The sequence below is a fragment of the Athene cunicularia genome (genome assembly GCF_003259725.1).
Source record: "Athene cunicularia isolate RWA chromosome 13 unlocalized genomic scaffold, athCun1 chr13_part1, whole genome shotgun sequence".
Taxonomy (NCBI): domain Eukaryota; kingdom Metazoa; phylum Chordata; class Aves; order Strigiformes; family Strigidae; genus Athene; species Athene cunicularia.
In genome coordinates, this window is record NW_020799117.1 from 561,505 (window position 1) to 580,439 (window position 18,935).

At 55.3% G+C, this 18,935-nt stretch overlaps 2 protein-coding genes across 2 annotated transcripts in view; one reads left to right on the forward strand and one right to left on the reverse strand.

Moving 5' to 3' along the window:
• GRXCR2 (glutaredoxin and cysteine rich domain containing 2) overlaps positions 1-18,935 on the forward strand; it is a 67,629-nt gene that overhangs the window by 13,098 nt on the left and 35,596 nt on the right. The window contains exons 7-11 of the mRNA XM_026857983.1: positions 9,116-9,414; positions 13,421-13,520; positions 14,144-14,226; positions 17,705-17,820; positions 18,060-18,318. The gene's annotated coding sequence lies outside the window, so the exon portion shown is untranslated. The remainder of the gene's footprint in view (positions 1-9,115; positions 9,415-13,420; positions 13,521-14,143; positions 14,227-17,704; positions 17,821-18,059; positions 18,319-18,935) is intronic.
• SH3RF2 (SH3 domain containing ring finger 2) overlaps positions 1-18,935 on the reverse strand; it is a 38,914-nt gene that overhangs the window by 3,514 nt on the left and 16,465 nt on the right. Inside the window, exons 3-7 of the mRNA XM_026858466.1 lie at positions 14,826-15,149; positions 7,866-7,960; positions 5,707-5,877; positions 3,203-3,423; positions 766-1,208 (exon numbers count right to left, since the gene is read on the reverse strand). Of these exons, the coding sequence (XP_026714267.1) occupies positions 766-1,208; positions 3,203-3,423; positions 5,707-5,877; positions 7,866-7,960; positions 14,826-15,149 (1,254 nt within the window). The remainder of the gene's footprint in view (positions 1-765; positions 1,209-3,202; positions 3,424-5,706; positions 5,878-7,865; positions 7,961-14,825; positions 15,150-18,935) is intronic.

The following is an 18,935-nucleotide window of genomic DNA, read 5'->3' on the forward strand; positions in this document are numbered from 1 at the left end:
TCCCTGCGGAGAGGCCCGGCGGGGTGCGCGGGGGGTGGCAGGCAGAGGAGAGCACCGGGACCAGCACGGCATGGTGCGGCCGAGCCACCGGCCATTGCAGACACAGTGAGCCCGTCCGGCACCTGGCACCCCAGGTGGGTGCGGGGGCAGCAGCGGGCAGTGCCGCAGCGGGGAGGGAGGCCTGTCCCGTCCTGCCCTGCCCCTCACCCAGAGCCCCCTTGTCCTCTGGCTGACAACGTCCCTCCCGCGAGCTCTGAGGTCAGTTGGGCCTGCAGGGCCCTGTGGAGCGAGTTACTCCGTGGGTGCCACAGGAAGGAAGAGCTGTCACTGGGGCAATTTGCGGAACGATTTTATCTGTATGAAATTTCCCCCTGGCTGTCAGAAGGGAAAGAAATTTCTATTCCGAATGGCTCAGCCAAAGTGAGGAGGACGGGAAGGAAATGGGGGAGCTCTGTGGAGACCAGCACGACTCACACCCAGGTCTGTGAGATTTGCTCACTCACTCCCAAACCCCGAGGGGCCTCGGTGGGATCCCTGCCCGAGTGAAGGACTTGGAGAAGCCTCAAGATTTGATCGTGACTGAACATCAGTTTACACGGAGACCCTGCAGGATCTTGCCTTTCTAAAGGGCTTAACCTGAACAGCAGAGTCAGCAGCACAAATACCTGATTTCTGAGCACAGGTACCAATCCCAGTGATTTCTGCCAGAAGGAAACCTGGGCAGAGTGAAGCGAAGCCCTCCAGGGATTTGTCCCTGGTCCATACTGGGCTGACACCGCATGCCGCCCGCCCCGAGGACTGGGGGGACCCTCCGAAGCTGCGGGTCACCCCCGGCCGTACCTTCTCGGCGCTGTTGCGGGAGGTGTCTGGTTTCACCAGGATGGACGGTGGGGCTGACGCCGGCGGCTTTGGAGCTGCCTCGCTCTTGGCTGGAGGGTCTTTGGCATCCAGGATGACGGAGCTGCACACGGAGGGGGTTCTGCTTTCCCCGCCTCGGACCACAAGCGCCGGTGAAGTGTCGTGGGAGAAGCTGGGCCTGGTCCCTGCCTCGGCCAGGCCGGCTCCGGGAGCGGTGCTGTGCGGCGGGGTGCTGATGGGCTGGTACAGCTGGAAGTGCTGGGGCCGCCCCGCGGCCGTGGGCAGGCGCCTGAGGGAGCCGGCGACCTGCACGGGGGTCCCCGCCTGCCCCGGCCTCTGCAGGGATCCGTCTGGGGAGCAAGAACCGTCAGGAGGAGGTAAATCTCCTGCACGGCACGAGCTCTCCGTGCAGGCACTAGGTGCCATCGTCCCTCAGCCTGACACGGGCGCGTGGGACCAGACACGGCCCCACCGGGAAGGGTGAGGGGGGTGACATGGGACTCTGCCACCAGCGTGTGTTGCTGGGGACAGAAATGACCCCCCTGAGCAGAAAACCTGCCTGCAGAGCCCCACTCCGAGCCCTCCCCTGCGCTTGTTCCTGCGTGGCAGCTCCATCCCACAGCTGCTTTCCCATCTGCAGCCTGGGAAGTCACACGCTTTATTGCTTCTGCAGTTTCTTGTTTTTTTTTTTTTTTATTTTTTTTTTTTTTTTAACAGAGCCACCACAGGGGAATGAGTCCTTTACAGTGAATCAACTCTTAAGATAAATCTGATTTCAAGTCCAAAACCACTGACAGTAGCCCTTGCAAATGCGCCTTCCCGCTGCCAGGGCATGGCCTCCACAGCAGCCCAGCCTGTGAGTGTTGGAGAATATGCCGCTTAGTTGCCCGAATAAATACACATGACAGTGTATTCCAAAGCAATGTGTAAGGGCTGAGATGAACCTTGCCTTGCCAGCCTCGCTGGAAAAATGTAGACCACTGAGCTCTGCACAAACCTTTGCAAAAAGTTTTTCTGTGCTGAGTCAAAAAAAAAAAAAAAATTGCCGAAATAACCACAGCTGGGGAAAGCCAGTGGTGTGGGAGCCCGGGGTCCTCTGCCCCTCGCAGGAGGGCTTGGCCGCGGGCCCCTCTCCCTGCCCTCTGCCCTTGGGACGCGTGTTTCCGACAGCCCCGGGCATGGGTGAATGAGAAGCGCGTTTTGAATCTTGTGGAGGAGGAGAAGAAAAATAGAGCTGCTATGGAGGTTTTTCCCCTGTAGCTCTCTGCTATATCAAGGCTTTTGACTTCACAATTTTACTGGGTAACTCCTGCTGCTCTTTTTTTTTTTGTGAAGTATCCTTTCTCACCTTCAGGCTATTCATCGTTTTGTGCATCTCAGATATTTCCAAGCTGAATATTTTTTCTCCTGAAATAGAAGTAGTTCTATTCTCTTGATCATCCTCCTGCATACTTTTCCTGGCTTTACAATATTCTTTTTGAGTTACCAGAAATACATGAACCATTCAGGATATGAGTTTGCCAGAGCCCCCACAATGACACTGTTGAGTTTTCCTCTCTTGTTCTGAGTTCGTTCCTTAATAATTCCTAATAATCCTCGAAATTAACCTTTTCTTAAATTGCGTCTGAGCGTGGAGTTGGAGCTCTCAGAGCTGTCTGTGACAATTCCAAAACCTCTCTCCAGAGTGACAAAAGCTAATTTAGGGTCTAAGGGTATGCATATGTAATTAGGGCTTATTTCTCCCTGTATCTGCGTACTGACGTTTCAGCTGCCGTGTAGCGCCCTGCTGCGGGGTGTTGTGGGTTTCAGAGGTTGGATTTGCTGATTTACATTATCTAGGATCACTGCAGGAGTCCCTTGCGGAGACTGGTAATACTGTCATGGCACGGTTCGCATTTACCTTGCTGGAGTTTGTATTTCATTTTCTTCGCCACTTTTACGTCTGATGGCCTCCCTTACTCTGTTGTTTCAACGTTTGTGGTTAACCAGCGTGTTTTGAGCCATGTTCGGGTGCCTGTTGAGGACGGGGCCACGGGCTGCCCCCCCGAAGTGAGCTGTGCCACGCTCTGGTGCAGCGTGGTGCAGGCTGTTGGGGGGAGCCAGCTGGCATCGCCCCAGCTCTTTGTTTCTGCCTTTGCAGGGGATTGACCCCTCCTCAGTTTGACCCACCCCGTCCCCTGCCAGCCTGGAGGGTTAATCCACAGAGGCGGGGGCAGGCTTTGCTACCGTCTGGCAGCATTTGCCTCAGTTTTTAAGGCTCCAGTGCTAACTGCAGGCAGCCAGGGTGGTTTGGGGGCCGTGTCTGGCTTCTCCCCACCCCCGGAGACACCCCCGAGGCACTTACTCTTCCTCGTGCTGCCGCGTCCCCGCCGCAGCGACGTGGGTCCCGAGGCCGCCACGCTCCTCCCGGGCGAGGGGATGGGCACGGGCAGCAGCGCTGGTTTCAAGGGTCTGCTTTGTCTCGGGCTGTTTTCTGAGATGCTCCCTTGAGAGGAGAGCGAGGAGGTCGATAGCGTCCACGAGGCATACAGGGAAGGCATCTTCGAGTCGGACAGATTAGATTTCCTGTTTGAAAGGGAAAAGAAAATAAGCTGGGGCTAGACCTGTGGTTTTGTGTGCAAAGCAGGAGTTTGCCCAAAAGGGAGTTCAGTGGTTTTGACGTGCCTGCGCTGCGCCCAGCTCAGGGCTTTGGTGGGCTGCGGACGATTACAGTGAGTTCAGGTTTCTGATTCCATTATAACAAGGGCTTTCATCTTTCTGCACGTGATTTATAAGGAATTATTCCCAAATAGCGTTAGGATTTGCCACAGTGATGCCATGGCGTTTCAGAAGGGACCTCCAGACACCCGCCCTCCCTCTGTAACCTGCCCAGAGATGCTCCCTGCAGCGTGCAGAGCCGCTCGCCCGGTGCTGGTGCCGCAGGGGCTGCCTCGGCCCTTCCAGCCCTGTTCTCCGCGTCCCGCTGCGGGTGCTCGGCCCGGGCAGGGGCCACCACGCTCCCCTGTCCAACGGAGCTTGGCAGCACGTGCCCTCCGTGGGCCCGACAGCTCCTCTTCCTCCTCATCTCTGGGGCACCGTGACCAGAGCGGGTTGGTCTGGAGGCGCAGCCAGGCCCCGTCCCTGCCCCGTCAGCCGGGGCGGTGGGAGCCCGCGCTCTGCGCAGGGCCGGGGCGGGTCTGTAACGACCAGGCCCAGGACGCGTTTGGGCTCCTGCCGCCTGGCTCGAGCTTCCCCTCCGCCGTTTGGGCAGCTCAGCGCTGCGCAGCAGCTGCCTCCATGATCCTCCTCCCCTGCCTGCCCCGGAGGGGCCATCCCCATGCCTGCGCCCGAAGCTACCGAATTGCTAAAAAACCTGTCAACCGTCCCCACCAGCACGGTGGCCAAATATCTCTCCGCGTTCCTTCAGAGAGTGGGCAACAGCGAAGTCCCTCTGCTAACTCCTCAGAGGACTAAAACCCCCATCTCTCCGTTCTTCTTTACCTTTTTGGGGGGTGGCGGAATGATTTGTGGTTTAATAACCGAGCAGTGATTCATCAAATAACTCGGGCATCAATTTATTATGAAGACGTTTCCTGCGGAGGGTAGAACAGCAGCTCCAAGACCAGCGCTTACGGTTGAAGCGCTTTATGAGGCTGTTTAGGGTGACGGGGCTGCGCTCTCCATTATTTATTTGCTCTGTTTATCGATGAGGTGGGGCCGCAGCATTATTGGAGGCTCTGTGGTGAAGAAATAAGCTGGAGAGATGAAGACTAATCACCAATGCTCCTGAATGTGGGGAGGGCACGGGGCAGGGGCAATGCTGGAATTAAAGCAGCACTGGGAGCTCTGGCCTGAACTGAACAATCTGGCAGAATGAAATATAAGCAGGGAAAGAAAAGCAAGGAGGGGAGAAACCAGGCAGTCGTCGGGAGGATCTGGGAGCGTCAGGTGAATGTTTGGTGGTCAGGTGAATGAAGGCTTTCGGGGGGCTGGAGGCTCTGATGCCCCGGCTGTCCCTCGGCACAGCCCGTTCAGCCCTTCCCCGCGGGCTGCCCCCCGAGCGGGGCTCCCTGCCCCCCCAACCCCCTCCCTGCTCCCACAGATGGGGCTGGACCGTCGCAGCGAGTTTCTGGACATGGAAACCCCACTCCTGGTGCTGAAATCCCAGTCCTGGGGGCGCTGGGCTGCCTTAGCCCCACTGTTTGCAAAAGCAGCGCACTGCAGGTCTCAGCGGTTCTTCCGTTCTCTGCCTAACCTGAGTGTATCTCAGGGCAACTAAGGGCACAGGCAGTTTATTTTTTTTTTTCCTAAACTGTGTGTTTTAATTATTGTCCTTTCTAATGCATGTTTGTTTAGTTAGATCAATGGTGTCCAGTGCTTAAATGCCTCCTCTAAAGACAGTATTTTGACTCTTAAAAAGAGCCTCCAGCTTGCGGTTTCCCTTCTATCAGGCAAAAAGGAAAAAAAGACCGGAGTCATCCAAAAGGACCAAAGGCGAGTCCGAGCACAGACACGCTGCTGTCCCCCCTGGCTCCCAGACACATCACAACGTGCCCGTTGTGTCACCTGCAAGTCTCTGCCAGGGCTCCTGCACTGAATTAAACAGTCACGGGAGAAGCTGCTGCTGTCTCTGTCGACACCCCGAGTTTAAAACAAGTGGACGCCAGCTGATGTTGCACTGTTTGCTCATCCGGGCCGTGACTCCCCCACCAGGGAAACGCTGCTGGCCCCCCCGCGGCCCCCGGAGGTGCGATGCCCAGGCGGGGTGCGGGGAAACAAAAGGAGTGAGAGGGACGGGAAGGCCCCAAATCCTACACACTCCCCGCTCCCCTCTCGGCGTGCTTTTGTTTCCCGTAATAAGAACCAGACCTGAAGAGGGGAGCGACGTAGTTGCTGGGGAAGATCCCCACTCTGCCCGTGACGAGAGACATGCCCCGCAGCCAGCCGTCGTGGTCCTTCCCGAAGACACGGACCCCTTCTCCCTTCTGCAGCTCCAGCTCGTCGGGTCCGTGGGGCGCGTAGGAGTGGAGAGCCACGCACCTGGGGAGAGGGGGTGAGGGGAGCGCAGGAACCCCGCGGCCGCGGCGCCTCCGGGGCTCCCGCTTCAGCTGTGCTGAAAAGCCGATGCCGCTGGCTGGGGGCGAGCGGCAGCAGCTCCCCTGAAGCCCCTTCCAGCGCTCGCGTGGGGCGTTGGGGTGGTGCCGTTCCTGCGCACACAACTCCCAGGGAAAACGCTGCCTGTGACTTCAGGCCAGAGGGGACGTGAATAAAGGCGGAGCTGACAGGAACAGAGACCGAAGCCGATCCCGTCAGTGGTTTCTGCCCCAGAAGCGCCAGCCAGGGGCGGCAAGCGACGGGGAGGAGAGAGGGGGCTCCTCACCTCGGCTGGAGGATCCCGCCAAGGGCTGACCTGTGCCTGTGCCGAGGCAAAGCAGCGTGGAAGAGAGCAGGGACCACGCTCTGGCCCCACGATAGCATCGAGAACACATTCTGCCTTTGAAGTGCGGGTGAGCCAGAGGCCTCTGTTTGCTGGGAGCATCCTGGAGGTGCTGGGGCGGGGGCAGCTCGTACAGCCCTGCCTGCCGTAACCCGCTGCCCCCTTCCCTTGGCCTCCCCGCACCCTCCTGCCACCCGGCCCCCGCAGAGACCACACCGGGACTCCAGCTGCCGCCTCTGGGGCCTTAGAGAATGGAGCAGGCAGAGGAGGAGGAACATGGCTCTGCCCTGGGCTAGCAAGGAAACTGGACTAGAAGTTAGCTTGAAATCCCCTCTAGACCTCCCTGTTGTGATTCTGGGTCTACAACTGGGTGATGGAGCTTTGTTCTCCACAGTGAACCACGTGGGACCACGCAGCAAAACAGGAGCAGAAGAAAATGGCATATTTTTCAAAACTTTCCCATATTTGTTCTTAAAAGAACTTTAATTTGTCTCAGTTTAATGGCATTGCTGTTTTTTTTTCAGGGGGAATGTGATCTGCTCCCAAATATTAATGAGTTACAGGTCAGTGCAGCAATTGTCAGATATTATTTAAAAACCAGAAACAACAGACTAGTTGGCTAGGTAAGTCAAGGACTAGCCCATAACATACAAAGGTGTCTCTCTCCCTGTTGTTCAGCAGAGTCACTTGAAAGTTTGACTTAAACTGTCTTTATAAAGCCACAGGCGAGGTTCAGCGTAAGGCTGCTCGAATTCTGTGGGAGTTTATGACTTTATACAGGATTCACCTCCAAGGGTGGGACCTGCAGATCCTGGTGTGATATTGCAGGGCTGAAAGAGGAGCTGTGTGAAGTAGGCAGCTGATCGAACACTTTAATACAATCCTCATTCTGCAAATTACACGAAGGTCTTAGGAGTTCTCCTGTGCTCAGGATCAAGTGTGTGCAGTAGTCTTGGACAACCTACGCTAGCGTGTGAAAGGAGCGAACGCCACGGGCGCAGCAGAGATCTGTAGACGTGCTCACGTGTGCCAGCGTTTGCTCGATACTGCGGAGGTGCTAATTACCATCAGACAGCTTGTTGCTGTTCTGTTGGTATTAGGCAGCAGTGCCAGGCTGATAAGTCTTATCTAGAGGAAAACAAACCATCACAATACATTATCTGCAAATTTTAACTCTGGGAAAGTTTTAAAAGATTGGATCATTCAAAACACCAGTGACCTTCACTGTAAAATGAATAACTAGAGGCACTGGAGGAGTAATTAGTTCCTTTATCTTTAAAAAATATAAAATGTAGTGCTGACAAATAGGCAGAACTTTGTATCTGTAAATACTGAAATAAGGTAGTAAGGTGCAGGGACGGTTCACTTGCTGGGAATAAAATAATTCAGCTGTGATCCTACATCTCTGCGACCCCCTGCCTAGGCCAGCCCAGGACCTTCCTGCGTGGGTCTGCGTTTGGATCCGAGCGCAGGAGCTGCCCCTGCTCTGCCTTTCCCTCCTGCTCACAAGAACCTTTGGCTGGACAAGCCTCGGGTGAAGGTACAGAAAATTACACGCCCTTCCCCAATGTATTTCAGTTTCCTTACGTACATATAAGCTGAGAAGTGGTGCTGCAGGTGGGGAAGAGTGACGATGGCTGCCGAGTGCCCCAGCGATCCTGGCGCAGGGTAGTAGGATGCACTGACCTACGGGGAGAAAGAAAGCAAAGCAAACAGTATATTAATCTGCATATAGACTTATAAGAACCGTTGGAAGAGCAGCTAAAAACACTTGACAGGCTTCACACACCCTTCAAAAAAAAAAACCAACCCCAACCCAGAGATGTTTCAGGAAGAAGAGTTTGGAGCATTTGACAACAAAAGGACCAGGCAGCAAGAGGAAGACTCATGGCCTTCAGCACCGAGACGCTTTCCATGGCATGGCTCGGTTGGGCTGGTGGTGCTTCTGTCGGCTAACTGAGGAACTTGTTGGGCAGCCAGCCTGGAGCGTGCGGGGGCAGAACAACGGGATAAAAACCGGACAGCCGTGACCTCCAAGAGTAAACACTGAGCCCCAAACCCCCCACTGTTGCTGATCTCCCGTCTGCGAGACCCGCTCGAGTGGGGGGACGCTTCTGCGCCCCTCTCCTTGCGCTCTGTGTTTCTCGCCCCCTTTCTCTTGGCTCTGCGCACGGTGGGTGCCTCTGATTCAGCCCCTCTCTAGTCCCTGCTTCAGGAGGGAAAAGGAGTTTGGGAAAACAGCATTTCAAGCCCAGACTTTGCTAAGCAGGAGGAGACCGTCGCGTCTGCCAGGTGAGGGCTGCTATAATCATTGCTGTTTCACTTGTTATTTATTTAGCTCCAGCTGGGAGTATTGGCATTGTCTAAACCTTAAATAATACAGTCCTTGCCCCAGTGATCTTTTAATAACTGTTATTAGGGCTGTTCCCACCCCTGTGGCATCCCGAGGAGCTCTGCAGCGCCGCGTGTGCAGGCAGCGCAGACCGTGCGGGGCAGGGGAGCGGCCGGCTCGTGTTCGGTTTGGGGTGGCCCTTTCTCCCCTCTCATTTTGCGTCTATGGGGAGATTCCAGCCACCCTCATGCCCCCTCTGTCCTCTCGTAGGGGTCTCTCGTGCTCCGGGCAGGAACCAGGTGCTGGGCTGTTCCCCTTCCCTGTCCCTGCGCGTCTCACAGGCGGGTGACACCCACCCGCTGAGGGGGTTTCTGAGGGGAGGTGTGAGCTGTTGGACGTCCTCTCCCACTCAGCATCTGGCCGTTACCCCCCGCCCCCAGAACCTGCCTGCAGGGTGCTTCTGTTCTTCTCGGAGTTTGGTTTTGGTTATATGTCCTTTGTGCTTGCAGGGCTCTGGCTCAGTCCCACCACGGTGCCCTTGCTCGTGTGGCGCTGATCTCTGGAGGGGCTTCACCCCCGTGAGGGGCTGTGAGCAGACGGGGCTTTTGTTCAGAGGGTGAAGGCCCTCCAGTAGAGGAACAGAAGACATTTCTATAAATGCAGCTTCTCAAGTCAGAGCAGCCCCGCAGGTGAAGGAAGTAGGATGACGTCTCCACAGCTCCGTCTCCAGCGAACTCTGCAGGTTGGAGGAAGCTTCCAGGTGCCAAGAGCAAGACATGGCGATGTGTCACTTGGTTGTCAGTGCAAGGTGGGTTGGTGTTTCACAGCCGGCGTGTTGAACGGGTGCTAAAGATTTTATACTAGAGCTGTTAGGTAGGAGAAATGTTAATCCTTTTCTAAAAACATCTGCTGAATGTGCAGATAAACCTCCCTGGAGCGTATTGGCCAAAGTCCCTCCACTAAGAAACGCTCCTGGAGTGCTCGGCGTAGGGGTCGGTGCCTCCTCCTCTCTTCTCCCCTCGGGTGGGCCACGTCTCGCTGGCCCTGGGTCCCGGGGATGAGCTCTTTGCTGAGCTGTCCCTCCCCAGCGCGGGAACGGGCCCCGGGCTGAGGGGCTGCGAGCCAGCGGTTCATCCCCGCCGGAATGCGGCGCTGGCCGGGTTGTGCCCTCGCGGGCGTGCGGCTGCTGTCGGGGATGGAAACAAAGTTCCCAGCGAGGCCGGGGGGCTGCGGCAGCGTCCCTGGGGAGTGTCAGCCCAGCGGGAAGTCACCAGGCTGGGACGGGGCTGGGGGTCCTGCTCCCGGGCAAAGACCGCCGCACCTTCCGTGATGCGCCTTGTCAGGGCTTTCATCGCGAATTCATTTCAAACCTGATTTCTAGTGGCCGTGTCTGTAACATGGTGCTGGGGCACTGACCGAGGGAACAAAAAAAGTGACTCACCAGCTCTGTTGCTCTCTAGTAAATTAAGTTAATTAAAAACCCCAGCAATTATAGCTTCTGTCTCTGGACCTGGAGTGGCAGGTCAGCTTCAAACCGTCTTTGTGTTCCTCATTTTCTAGTCCAGGTAGGGTCAGACCAGGCTTTCATATGAAGTTGATGGGAAATTATATTGTTTTAATAATTTTCATAATCAAAAGATCTGAAAGCTTGCAATTTGAAGTTTCTTCGTCCTGTGTTGGAGCAAAATCACAACGTTTTACTGGTTTTCCTGATGGAACTGTGTTGAAGTGTCCACTTCTGGATAGAAACCTTAATGTTTTTCATCTCCCTCTATTCCCCCTCTGCATGGAAGCCACAGCGATCCTTCCAGAGCCTGCATCAAAGCTGGTTTTGTACTTTCATCAGAGAGGAAATAAGATGGAATTAAATATTTTCCAGACACTTATCCTTGATTTCAGCATTCATTTTTTCAGATCTCCCATGAGTATCTTGCAAGGCGTTATAAGTAGAAAGAGTTTCATTTTCTGCCTCTCCTTAAATCCTTCTCTTACTCCATCTCCCTGTCTCGCTCGGCCCCAGCGTGGTTTCCAGTGTGGCTCCTCTCCCCAGGGCCCCGCTGCGCGGGCAGCTCCCTCGAGGCGTTCCTGAGGTGCCGCGTGGGGAGGGGGATCCCCGTTCTGTCGCGGGGCGGTTGGTGCTCTTGGCGATACTGAAAGTCGCGTCCTGCGAGTTTTGTTACCCAGAAAAGCCAAACGCACGAGGCGGCAGGTGGCAGGTTTGTCAGCTCGCTGTAACGAGCGGCAAAGGGTGGCAGCAGCTCTCAGCCACATAATTCCTGACCCAAGTACCACTGGCCCAGGGGAATAAACTCGATCGTGGCTGGGAAGAGAGAGATCTGTGCTGGTGCTTTGTGCTGGTGCGAGCAGAGGGTGCAGGTGGGCAAGGCCAAAGGAAGAGCAGGAGGAAGGCTGGTGGCAGCGCTGGCTGCTGCTGGCTGTTCCTTTTTATGGACCAGAATGAGCCCATCCTGATCCCTGGTGGTGGGAATGCCAGGCAGGCAGGCACGTCGTGTTTGGAAAGCCCTGCCAGCGCCCAGCGCAGCCTGGACACCCCTGTGCTTCCTCGCCTGCTCCCAGGGTGCAGCTCCCCGGCTCCCTCCGCGTCAGCATCGCTGGAGACGTGACGCTGCCGGGGGTCGTGTCACACACAGGCTGCTTCAGGGGGGCTGATCATCTCCTCTGCTTCCCTCCAGTGTGTGAAGTTTCACAGCTTGTAATTACAAGATACTGGAAAATTCCAACTATTTTTTGACCCCCAGCCCAACGACAGCAACGAACACATCCTTTCAAATGTGTGGAGCTTTGGTTTTAAATTCCCAGATGCAGCTGTTGGTTCACACCTGCCTGGAAGCCTGTCCTTGCGGAGGAGGGGGGCTGCAGGGTCACTTGGTTTCCAGCTTGGTCGCTGTGGTCGCTCTGCTGCCCGGGTGACGGCTGGTGCTCAGCCCCCCACTCCTGTGATCCTCAGCCCTGCTAGTGTCAGACCTGGTTGCAGCACAGCTCCTTCCTGCCCACTGGTCTCATGGGGCCTCGCATCCTCATCTCAGACAGAGAGAAACTGGGTCATTGTCTGAAAGGACAGAAACGTCTCGAGTGCTGCGCGGGGGGAGCTCCGGCGAGCGCAGGGCCGGGGTGCTGCTGGGGGGCGGTTCCTCTCACGGAGAGGGAAAAGCTCCAGCGTTGGGGCGTGGAGCTGGAGCTGCGGCTGCTCTCAGACCTCCCTGGGCTTCGCAGGAGCCCTGGACAGGGCAGCGACTCCCTGGCTCCCAGGGAGGGCGGACGCTGCGGCGCGTTCCTCCAGACTCACCCGCTAGCCCTGCGCAGCCTCCACGGCTCGGGCAGGTGCCCGCTCCCTTCCCGCGCCGCCCCGCTGCTCGCTGGCCGAGGGCATCAGCGCGGGGGGCACCTCCCTGCCCTGCCTTGCCCAGCCCACCCCCTGTACCTCACCCCTGCCTGGCGGCTAAGGTGATCCAACCCTAGGCTTGGTCTCCTGGGACTGTTCCCACCTCGGCGGTTGTATCCCCACCTACTCCATTCTCGGAAATTGTTTGGTCTTGCCCACCGGGTCCCAGCAGCTCCTCTGGCGAGGCTGTGCTCTTTGGGCTGGCTCCGGGGTGGTTCCAGAGCAGCCGGGGCTGCTCCTTACACAGCCCAGCCGTGTGTGAGCCCTCCTGAGCGGAGTCGGAAAGGCTGAGCGGAGCTGTAGGCTCAGCTCCATCTGCTGCATCGGGCTTGTGACCACCCACAAAGATCCAGGCTACTCAACCTCTGCAGCCTTCCGAGGGAGCATGAAAGCACGCGGAAGCAATTAAGGATGTGATTCAGCCCACTCTTTTCTTTACTATATTGCTAATAACGGAAGACCCCAGCTTGATATTTGTACTCCAGGGGTGAGTTTTTGGGCCTCGCAGCAGGTACTCGACTGTTCATTGCTTCTGAACTTCTCTTTTGTCTGGAGTAGTTTAAACCCAAGAACGTGGATCTTTTACTTCCAGGTAACGCTGTGTATATGAAGTTAATTGCCACGGAACAACCACGCTTTCAGAGATGCAGTTTCCCAGAGTCTCAGCACTTACTATCAAAGCTGAACTTCTACCAGAAGCTGCTGAGCAGCGTTAACCAGCCCTTGGGATCAGCATCAGCTCTCCTCTCTCCCATTACTCCTCAGTCCTGCAACTTTGTTCTGATCAGGAGGTTGCCTTACCAAGAAACTCGCCCCCAGAGCCTTTCTGTCTGAATAACACTAGGCAGAAGGACGAGTGACCTCAGTGGGATACAGGCAACGTGGTCCAGCCTGGCAGTGCTGATCTGGGCTTGCAAAAGCATCTCAACTTTGCAGATCAGTCATTGCAACCCACACCCGGGGATGGAAAAAGGAAAAACTGCAACCTGTGTGGCCCCGTGAGCAACACAGATCCTCCTGCAAACCTCCGGGAGCAAAACTGCTCTTTAGAAGAAAGGAAATTTCAACCCTTCTAAGGCGAAATGTTAACACAGTCCCTCTATTGCCTCTGTTGTTGACAATAGTTCACACTGAGACGTTTTTGGTAAAATTATATTGGGTTAGTGAGACATGATACCATTTCAATTGAATTATAGTTCTATTGTAAGGCTTCATTTCCTCTCACATAAACCAGGATCTAACAGCCAAGGCTCTTTGCAGGCTATTGCTAAGTACAAAATGCCTGCTGGGCTTTATTGCACAGACACCGAACTGCCAGGGGCTGGCTTATTGCCTTATAAAACGTTAGAGCAACCTTGAATATGAAAGAAGTCAAATAAATCTAAACAAAACCTTTTTTCTCCCGTTTCAGATGATCTGTGAAGATTCTGTATTGAGACCTTTAGTCAGAGTGTGAAGGAGGAATGAAACTCTGTTGCCTCTTAAAATAAAGAGCAGATACAGTCCAGAAGGTCGGGCTGCGTTTATTATCTCGGCCCCAAGTTCAGCTGCTCTCAGGTTTAGATTGCAGCCTGGCGGGGACTCTGCCCTTCCCTGGCAAAGCCATTCCTCTGGACGGGGATGGGTGTGGGCAGAGCACTGACCTAGGCTGGGGCAAAGCCTGGTTCCTTTCCAGAAGGGCTCCCAGTCCTGCCACGAGGGAGCAGGAGGCTGCTTCCTTCCTTCTGTAGGTGCCGTCGCACCGGGGGCTGGGGTTCGGTGGGGAAGCCTGTCCCGTGGGCAGCTCGCTCTGGAGAACCCCTCTGGGTGAGGGTGGGGTAACGGGGCTCCGCGTCCGCAGCACCCGCGTCTGCCCCACCAGAGCAAAGGCTGTGAGTAGAGACGCCCAGACGTGATCTGTGCCGAGATTTTGGGCCTAATCAAGGTTTGATTAAGGGATAAGCACTGGGGATTCTGGGCACTTCTTGTATGCTTAGCAGAATAATTGAAACCCCGATTAATGAAAAGCCCGGGTTTCTACTTTCCTTTTAGGCGTGTGGGTTAGGTGAAAAGGCCGTTAGAGCAGTCGCTGGCGGTACAGAGCTGCTCAGTACGATGCAGCTTCCTCACCGGTCTCACTGTTATTTGCTCACAGGTCAGGGCCTGATTCTGCAGATCCCGCCATGCGACTGAGTTCTGCGAGAGGAGCTCGGAGGGGCTCATCGTCACAGTAACACGGTAAGAGTGGCCAAGGGCTGGTTTTAGCTTTAATTTTGCAAACGGTGAGAACTGCCTGTCGCTGATCTACACGTTACATGGGAAGGCAGGCGCTGGCTTCAGCGTGACGCCAGGCACAGGTACACGTGTGTGGCCGCGAACGAGCCGGGGTCACTCAGCTCCCTGGGGAAGTCACGTTCCTTGCGACTTTCTAAAATGAAAAATGCTTTATTTTGTAAGTTAGACTCCCTGTTTTCTGTTCTACACCTGGGGCTCACTGCGGTAGGGCAGGAATCAGCTTGGGAAAGTGCTTTATCCACATTTAGTTACTTTGATAACTTTTTATGAATTCCCTCGGGTCCCTGAGCTCTGAAGACAGACTCTTCCAATTCAGGAGGAGGGGAGAAGGTCCCAGGCAGCCTGAGTGGAGGACGTCTTTTACTGGCGCTATTTGCATGGGTGCTTTGTCTTTGCACGTTTAGGCTGTAGTTTAGATCAGAGCTGTAGACTCTGTGTTTTGTTTGGGCTTTGGCTTTACAAACTGGTGCCTGCGTGCCAAGTGTTCCTACCCAGGACTTGTGTTGTGGGCTCCCCCTGCTCCGCCCGCGCCACCGCCTCACCTGGAGAGGGGTCCCGTAGGGAAACTCGGCCTTCTCGCTGCTCTGGGTGGCCACGGTGGGGTTGCTGGAGCTGATGAGCACGGGGGAGCTGATCTCCAGCGCCGGGCGCTCGGCGGGCGCGTGGACCATCCGGTTGAGGGTGTTGAGGGCGGTGGTGATGGAGAACTGCCGCAGGCTCTTCCGCCGGGAGTCAGGCACCTTGGGGAAGGCTGGTGAGTCCGCGCCCTTGGCTTTGGGGGAGGCTGTTCGCAGGGACGCGCACTTGAACTGAGGGGACCAGTGGCTCTTGCTGGTCTGCAGGAGCTGCCTCGCGGTGGTGTTGGGCTGGAAGAGACAAAGGGAGGCGTGATGGCGCGTTCCAGAAGTTCCGCCTGGCACAGCCCGGCGACTGCTCAGTTTTCCCTTTCTCCTCTCTTTCCCTAATCTGGCAGCAGAGCCAGATGACGTTACAGGTGATCTTTAAAAACTTGTGGCTCAGTCATTTCCCTGATGTGTTTTCAGTGACAAATCCCGGATGCAAAATTACTGATGCAAAGCTGACAGCAAAATTAAAATTGGTTTGAAAAACTTGTTGCTTAGACAACACATTCCTGAGGCTGAGTGCTCCCCCCCAGTGCTTTACAGAAGGCTTCATGTCTTGTGAAAGCCTTTGGCTCGCAGAGGTGTAAGGAGAGCTGGCTGGCTCTCGAGCAGCGTTATAATAAATTTAAATTAGAAGGGACGTTTGGGCACATCTCCCTTTTCCACTGTGTGCTGGCACGCTTGGGTGAGTCTCGGTCAAAGCCCTGCAGCCGACTTCAAGGCCGGAGCTCGGAGAAGCCCTCCCGGGTGGCGGCTTTCCCAGCAGAATTGGACCCACCCAGTTCCATCTCTGTAGGCCCAAACACTCGCGGCTTGGTCCTGCTCCCGCTGGCTCGTTAACCATTGGGTTTAATGAGGGAAGAGTCAGGCCCTGAGTTTGCATACGGGCCATGTTCAAACAGTATTTCTTGGAAACTGCTGATCACACAGTATTAATAGCAGAGGGCATGTGGTGACAATGTTTTTTACCACGATGACTGCCAGAGGAATTAATCATGATTTACTGCTGACATTAATGAATTGCAAAACTTTTTGATTCTCACCCACTCATGTGAGGCAACGTGCCTGACTCCTGGCATGAGCAGGGATGACTCTAATGCAGGAGAGGTGCAGGTGTCTCTCAGGCATTATCATTTTAAAGCAGGGGTTGTTTTCACGTTTCCCTACTGCTCACTCATTAAAGTGAGGTTTAAATCCCATGTGTGGATAGGTACACATGTCAGATGGCAACATTGCCATTTCTATAGGTAATTAAAATTCAGCCTAAACCGGGAGCATTTTTCTGCCTTCTCTAAACACCAGGAGACGTGGTAAAATGGGGCACAAACCTCAGCGTCAAAGGCAGGGAAAGCTTTGCAGCTCCCAAAACAGACCTACCTTTGCCTTCTCCATAATTAATTTCTAATTCCTTGGTGGCTTTATCTGACCCTAACTAACTTATTTCTGTTAACGTCAGACTTAAATAAGTAATTACTGAAGCTAAAGTGATTTCGTTAAATGAAAAGACATTTTACAAAATATATTAGAGCTTCAAATAAGATGTTTTACTAGTGTCCTTTTATAAAACAGCCACGAAGAAGTGCTTGCTGTAATTATGGTCATTACAAGTATTAATTTTATTTCTAGGAATTCTTGTTGGTGCCATTTACACCCTGCATCTCAAGCTAAACTGCAGGAATACCATTAGTGTCTAGACCAGTGCTAACTACCTGCTGTCGGGGAGCGGGCAGCTGCCCGGGCTCCGGGGACGCCGCCTGCGAGGCGCTGAGCTGGCGCTGGCAGGGGCCGGGGGGGCTGGGGGCCACCCGGGAAAGTGGCCAGGGGGCTCACGGGGAAGATCCTGCAGCCAGTGGAGCTACCCGAGAGCCGACTGCGTCAGAACCCCTTCAAAAGGCAATTCTGAACTTTGCCTTTTCGCCCCCAAGTGTTTTCCTGTTGTGGGGGCTCCGCTCCGGCGGGGAGAGGTTTGCAGGGCTGAGGGGCAGCGGGAGGGGGCTCTGCCCCCTCGCCCGGGGAAGGTCCCAGCTTGGTCACCACGTGGCCCCGTTGTCCCCAGCCCGCCGAGGCCGGCGATGCTGTCACCCGAAGGCCACCAGCCCCCTCTCGCCGGAGGGTGGTCGCAGGGCTGAGGAGGGGCTCCGTCCCGCTGGCCCAAACCTGCCCTCAGCTGGAAGGTGCGAGCGGGGCTGAGTCGGGGCCGCGGACACGACTCCGAGGGTGAGGACATGAAAAGCCTTTGGCTTGCTGGATGGTTTCCATCGCGTGGAAATGCCTCTGTAATTGCCACGCACACAACTAATAATGAAAATGGCATTTTTAGCTACGAACCGAGTGAAAACCCCCTACGTAAGTGTGGAGGTAATCGGTGTCACGCTGCCGAGAAGCTCAGATCGTTATTTCAGGAGCTGAAATAACCTGACATTGCTGGAGTGCAGGTATTTGAAATGCTCCAGAGGAAAAAAGCTAGTTTGTGTTGACTGATAGCTACATTTCTTTGGAAGGACCTACATTTTTGAGGAACCTAGCAGAATTAACCCTTGTTAACTTTTAAGGCGTTTTGATTTCACCTCTTTAAGGATATCTGCCACAGGTGTGGGGAAGTAAGAATTTTACAGAAACAAATTCGTTTTTCTCTCTTCTGAACTAATGTGCCAAGATGGGGGCTAAAATTTTAATGCCTCCAAGGTTGGAGGGGTCAGAGAAGGCTGATTCCTGCTGGCCAAAATATTTACACCCTTGCAGAGTACGTGCGTAAAGCTTCCATCTGAATTGGGGGAAATTTTGTATTAATCTTTCAGCCGGTGCCTCTCAGCTTGCATCTGAGTGTCTGAACGTTATCTGCTGGTGGCTGCCTTGAAGAATGAGAAGAGGTTGCTCTGTCGTGTTGCACTTGAACCTCTGCACAAGTTTCCAGGTGGGCTTGTTGCCGAATTACCGTCACCTTCTCCCGCGGGAGGGCAGGGGCGTGTGGAGGGGGGGTGAAACTGAAGGGCGGGGGTGTCCCGTCCCGTCCCGGGAGCCGGTGAGGGGGGAGCTGCTGGGGAGGCTGGCTGGAGCGGGCAGCACCCCGGCGGGAGCAGGCAGCTCCCGGGGTGGGCAGCTGGTGGTTTTGTTGGGTTTTTTTACAGCCAGCTCGATTTTTGAAAGAACTAGATCAAGCTGCATGCAGCAGAACTTTGGCCTAAAGCAACTCCTGCGTCACCCACCCGGGCTCCAGCATCCCCGTGGTGAGCTCCCCTGCCTGCCGCTGCTCCCGGGGAGTAAATCGTCTCTGTGGCACTGGCAGAGCCGCGCTCCCCAGTTCCGCCCCGTGCTGTGGAGGACACGGCACCGGCACTGCCTCGAGGTTTCTGCGGAAGGGAGTGACTGAAGTGACATCTCCAGCCTGCTCCAGCCTTTAGCATTTCGTACGGTAAGAACCGACCTGTCACAGAGCTGGGGCCGGGAGGATGCTCTTGCCCCTTTGCAGAGCGTCTCTTTGTGTTAGACGTGCGCTGACCCCCCACGTGTGAACTTTGCTGTGGGCTTGGAGGTGAGCGCAGCCTAACGCAAATAAACACAATGAGTAAGCCCTGAAACAAAGGCAGATAGAGTCGAGGAGAAAAAACAAACGCACACAGATGGCAGAAACCCGAGGAAGGCGCCTCCTGCTAATAAGTGAATCTTAATGACGCAGGGCAGGGGGCTGCCTGGCTCTTCCGCATCGGCACTAGCGAGCTGAGTGCCCACGCGCTGTAGAGCTGCTGGTGATGTCTGGTGCTGCTCAGAACTGACTTTTCTCTTTTAGTTCCTCCCCTCGAGTCAGAAGCCACAGCTGGCCGTTGGCTGTTCGGTTTCTCTTTCCCCCTGCCAGCCACTCCACAGCCAGCTCTGACTTGCTGAGGAGCCTGGCCTGGGCCCCAGCCTCCCCGTCCTGCCTCCCTCCCTGTCCCTGCGCGGGAAGGAGAAGGAGGTGACTCCTCTGTGAGGACACCAGTGCCTGCGGGCAGCGTGCTCTGCTCTGCTCCGCTCTGCCGTGCCTCACTTTGT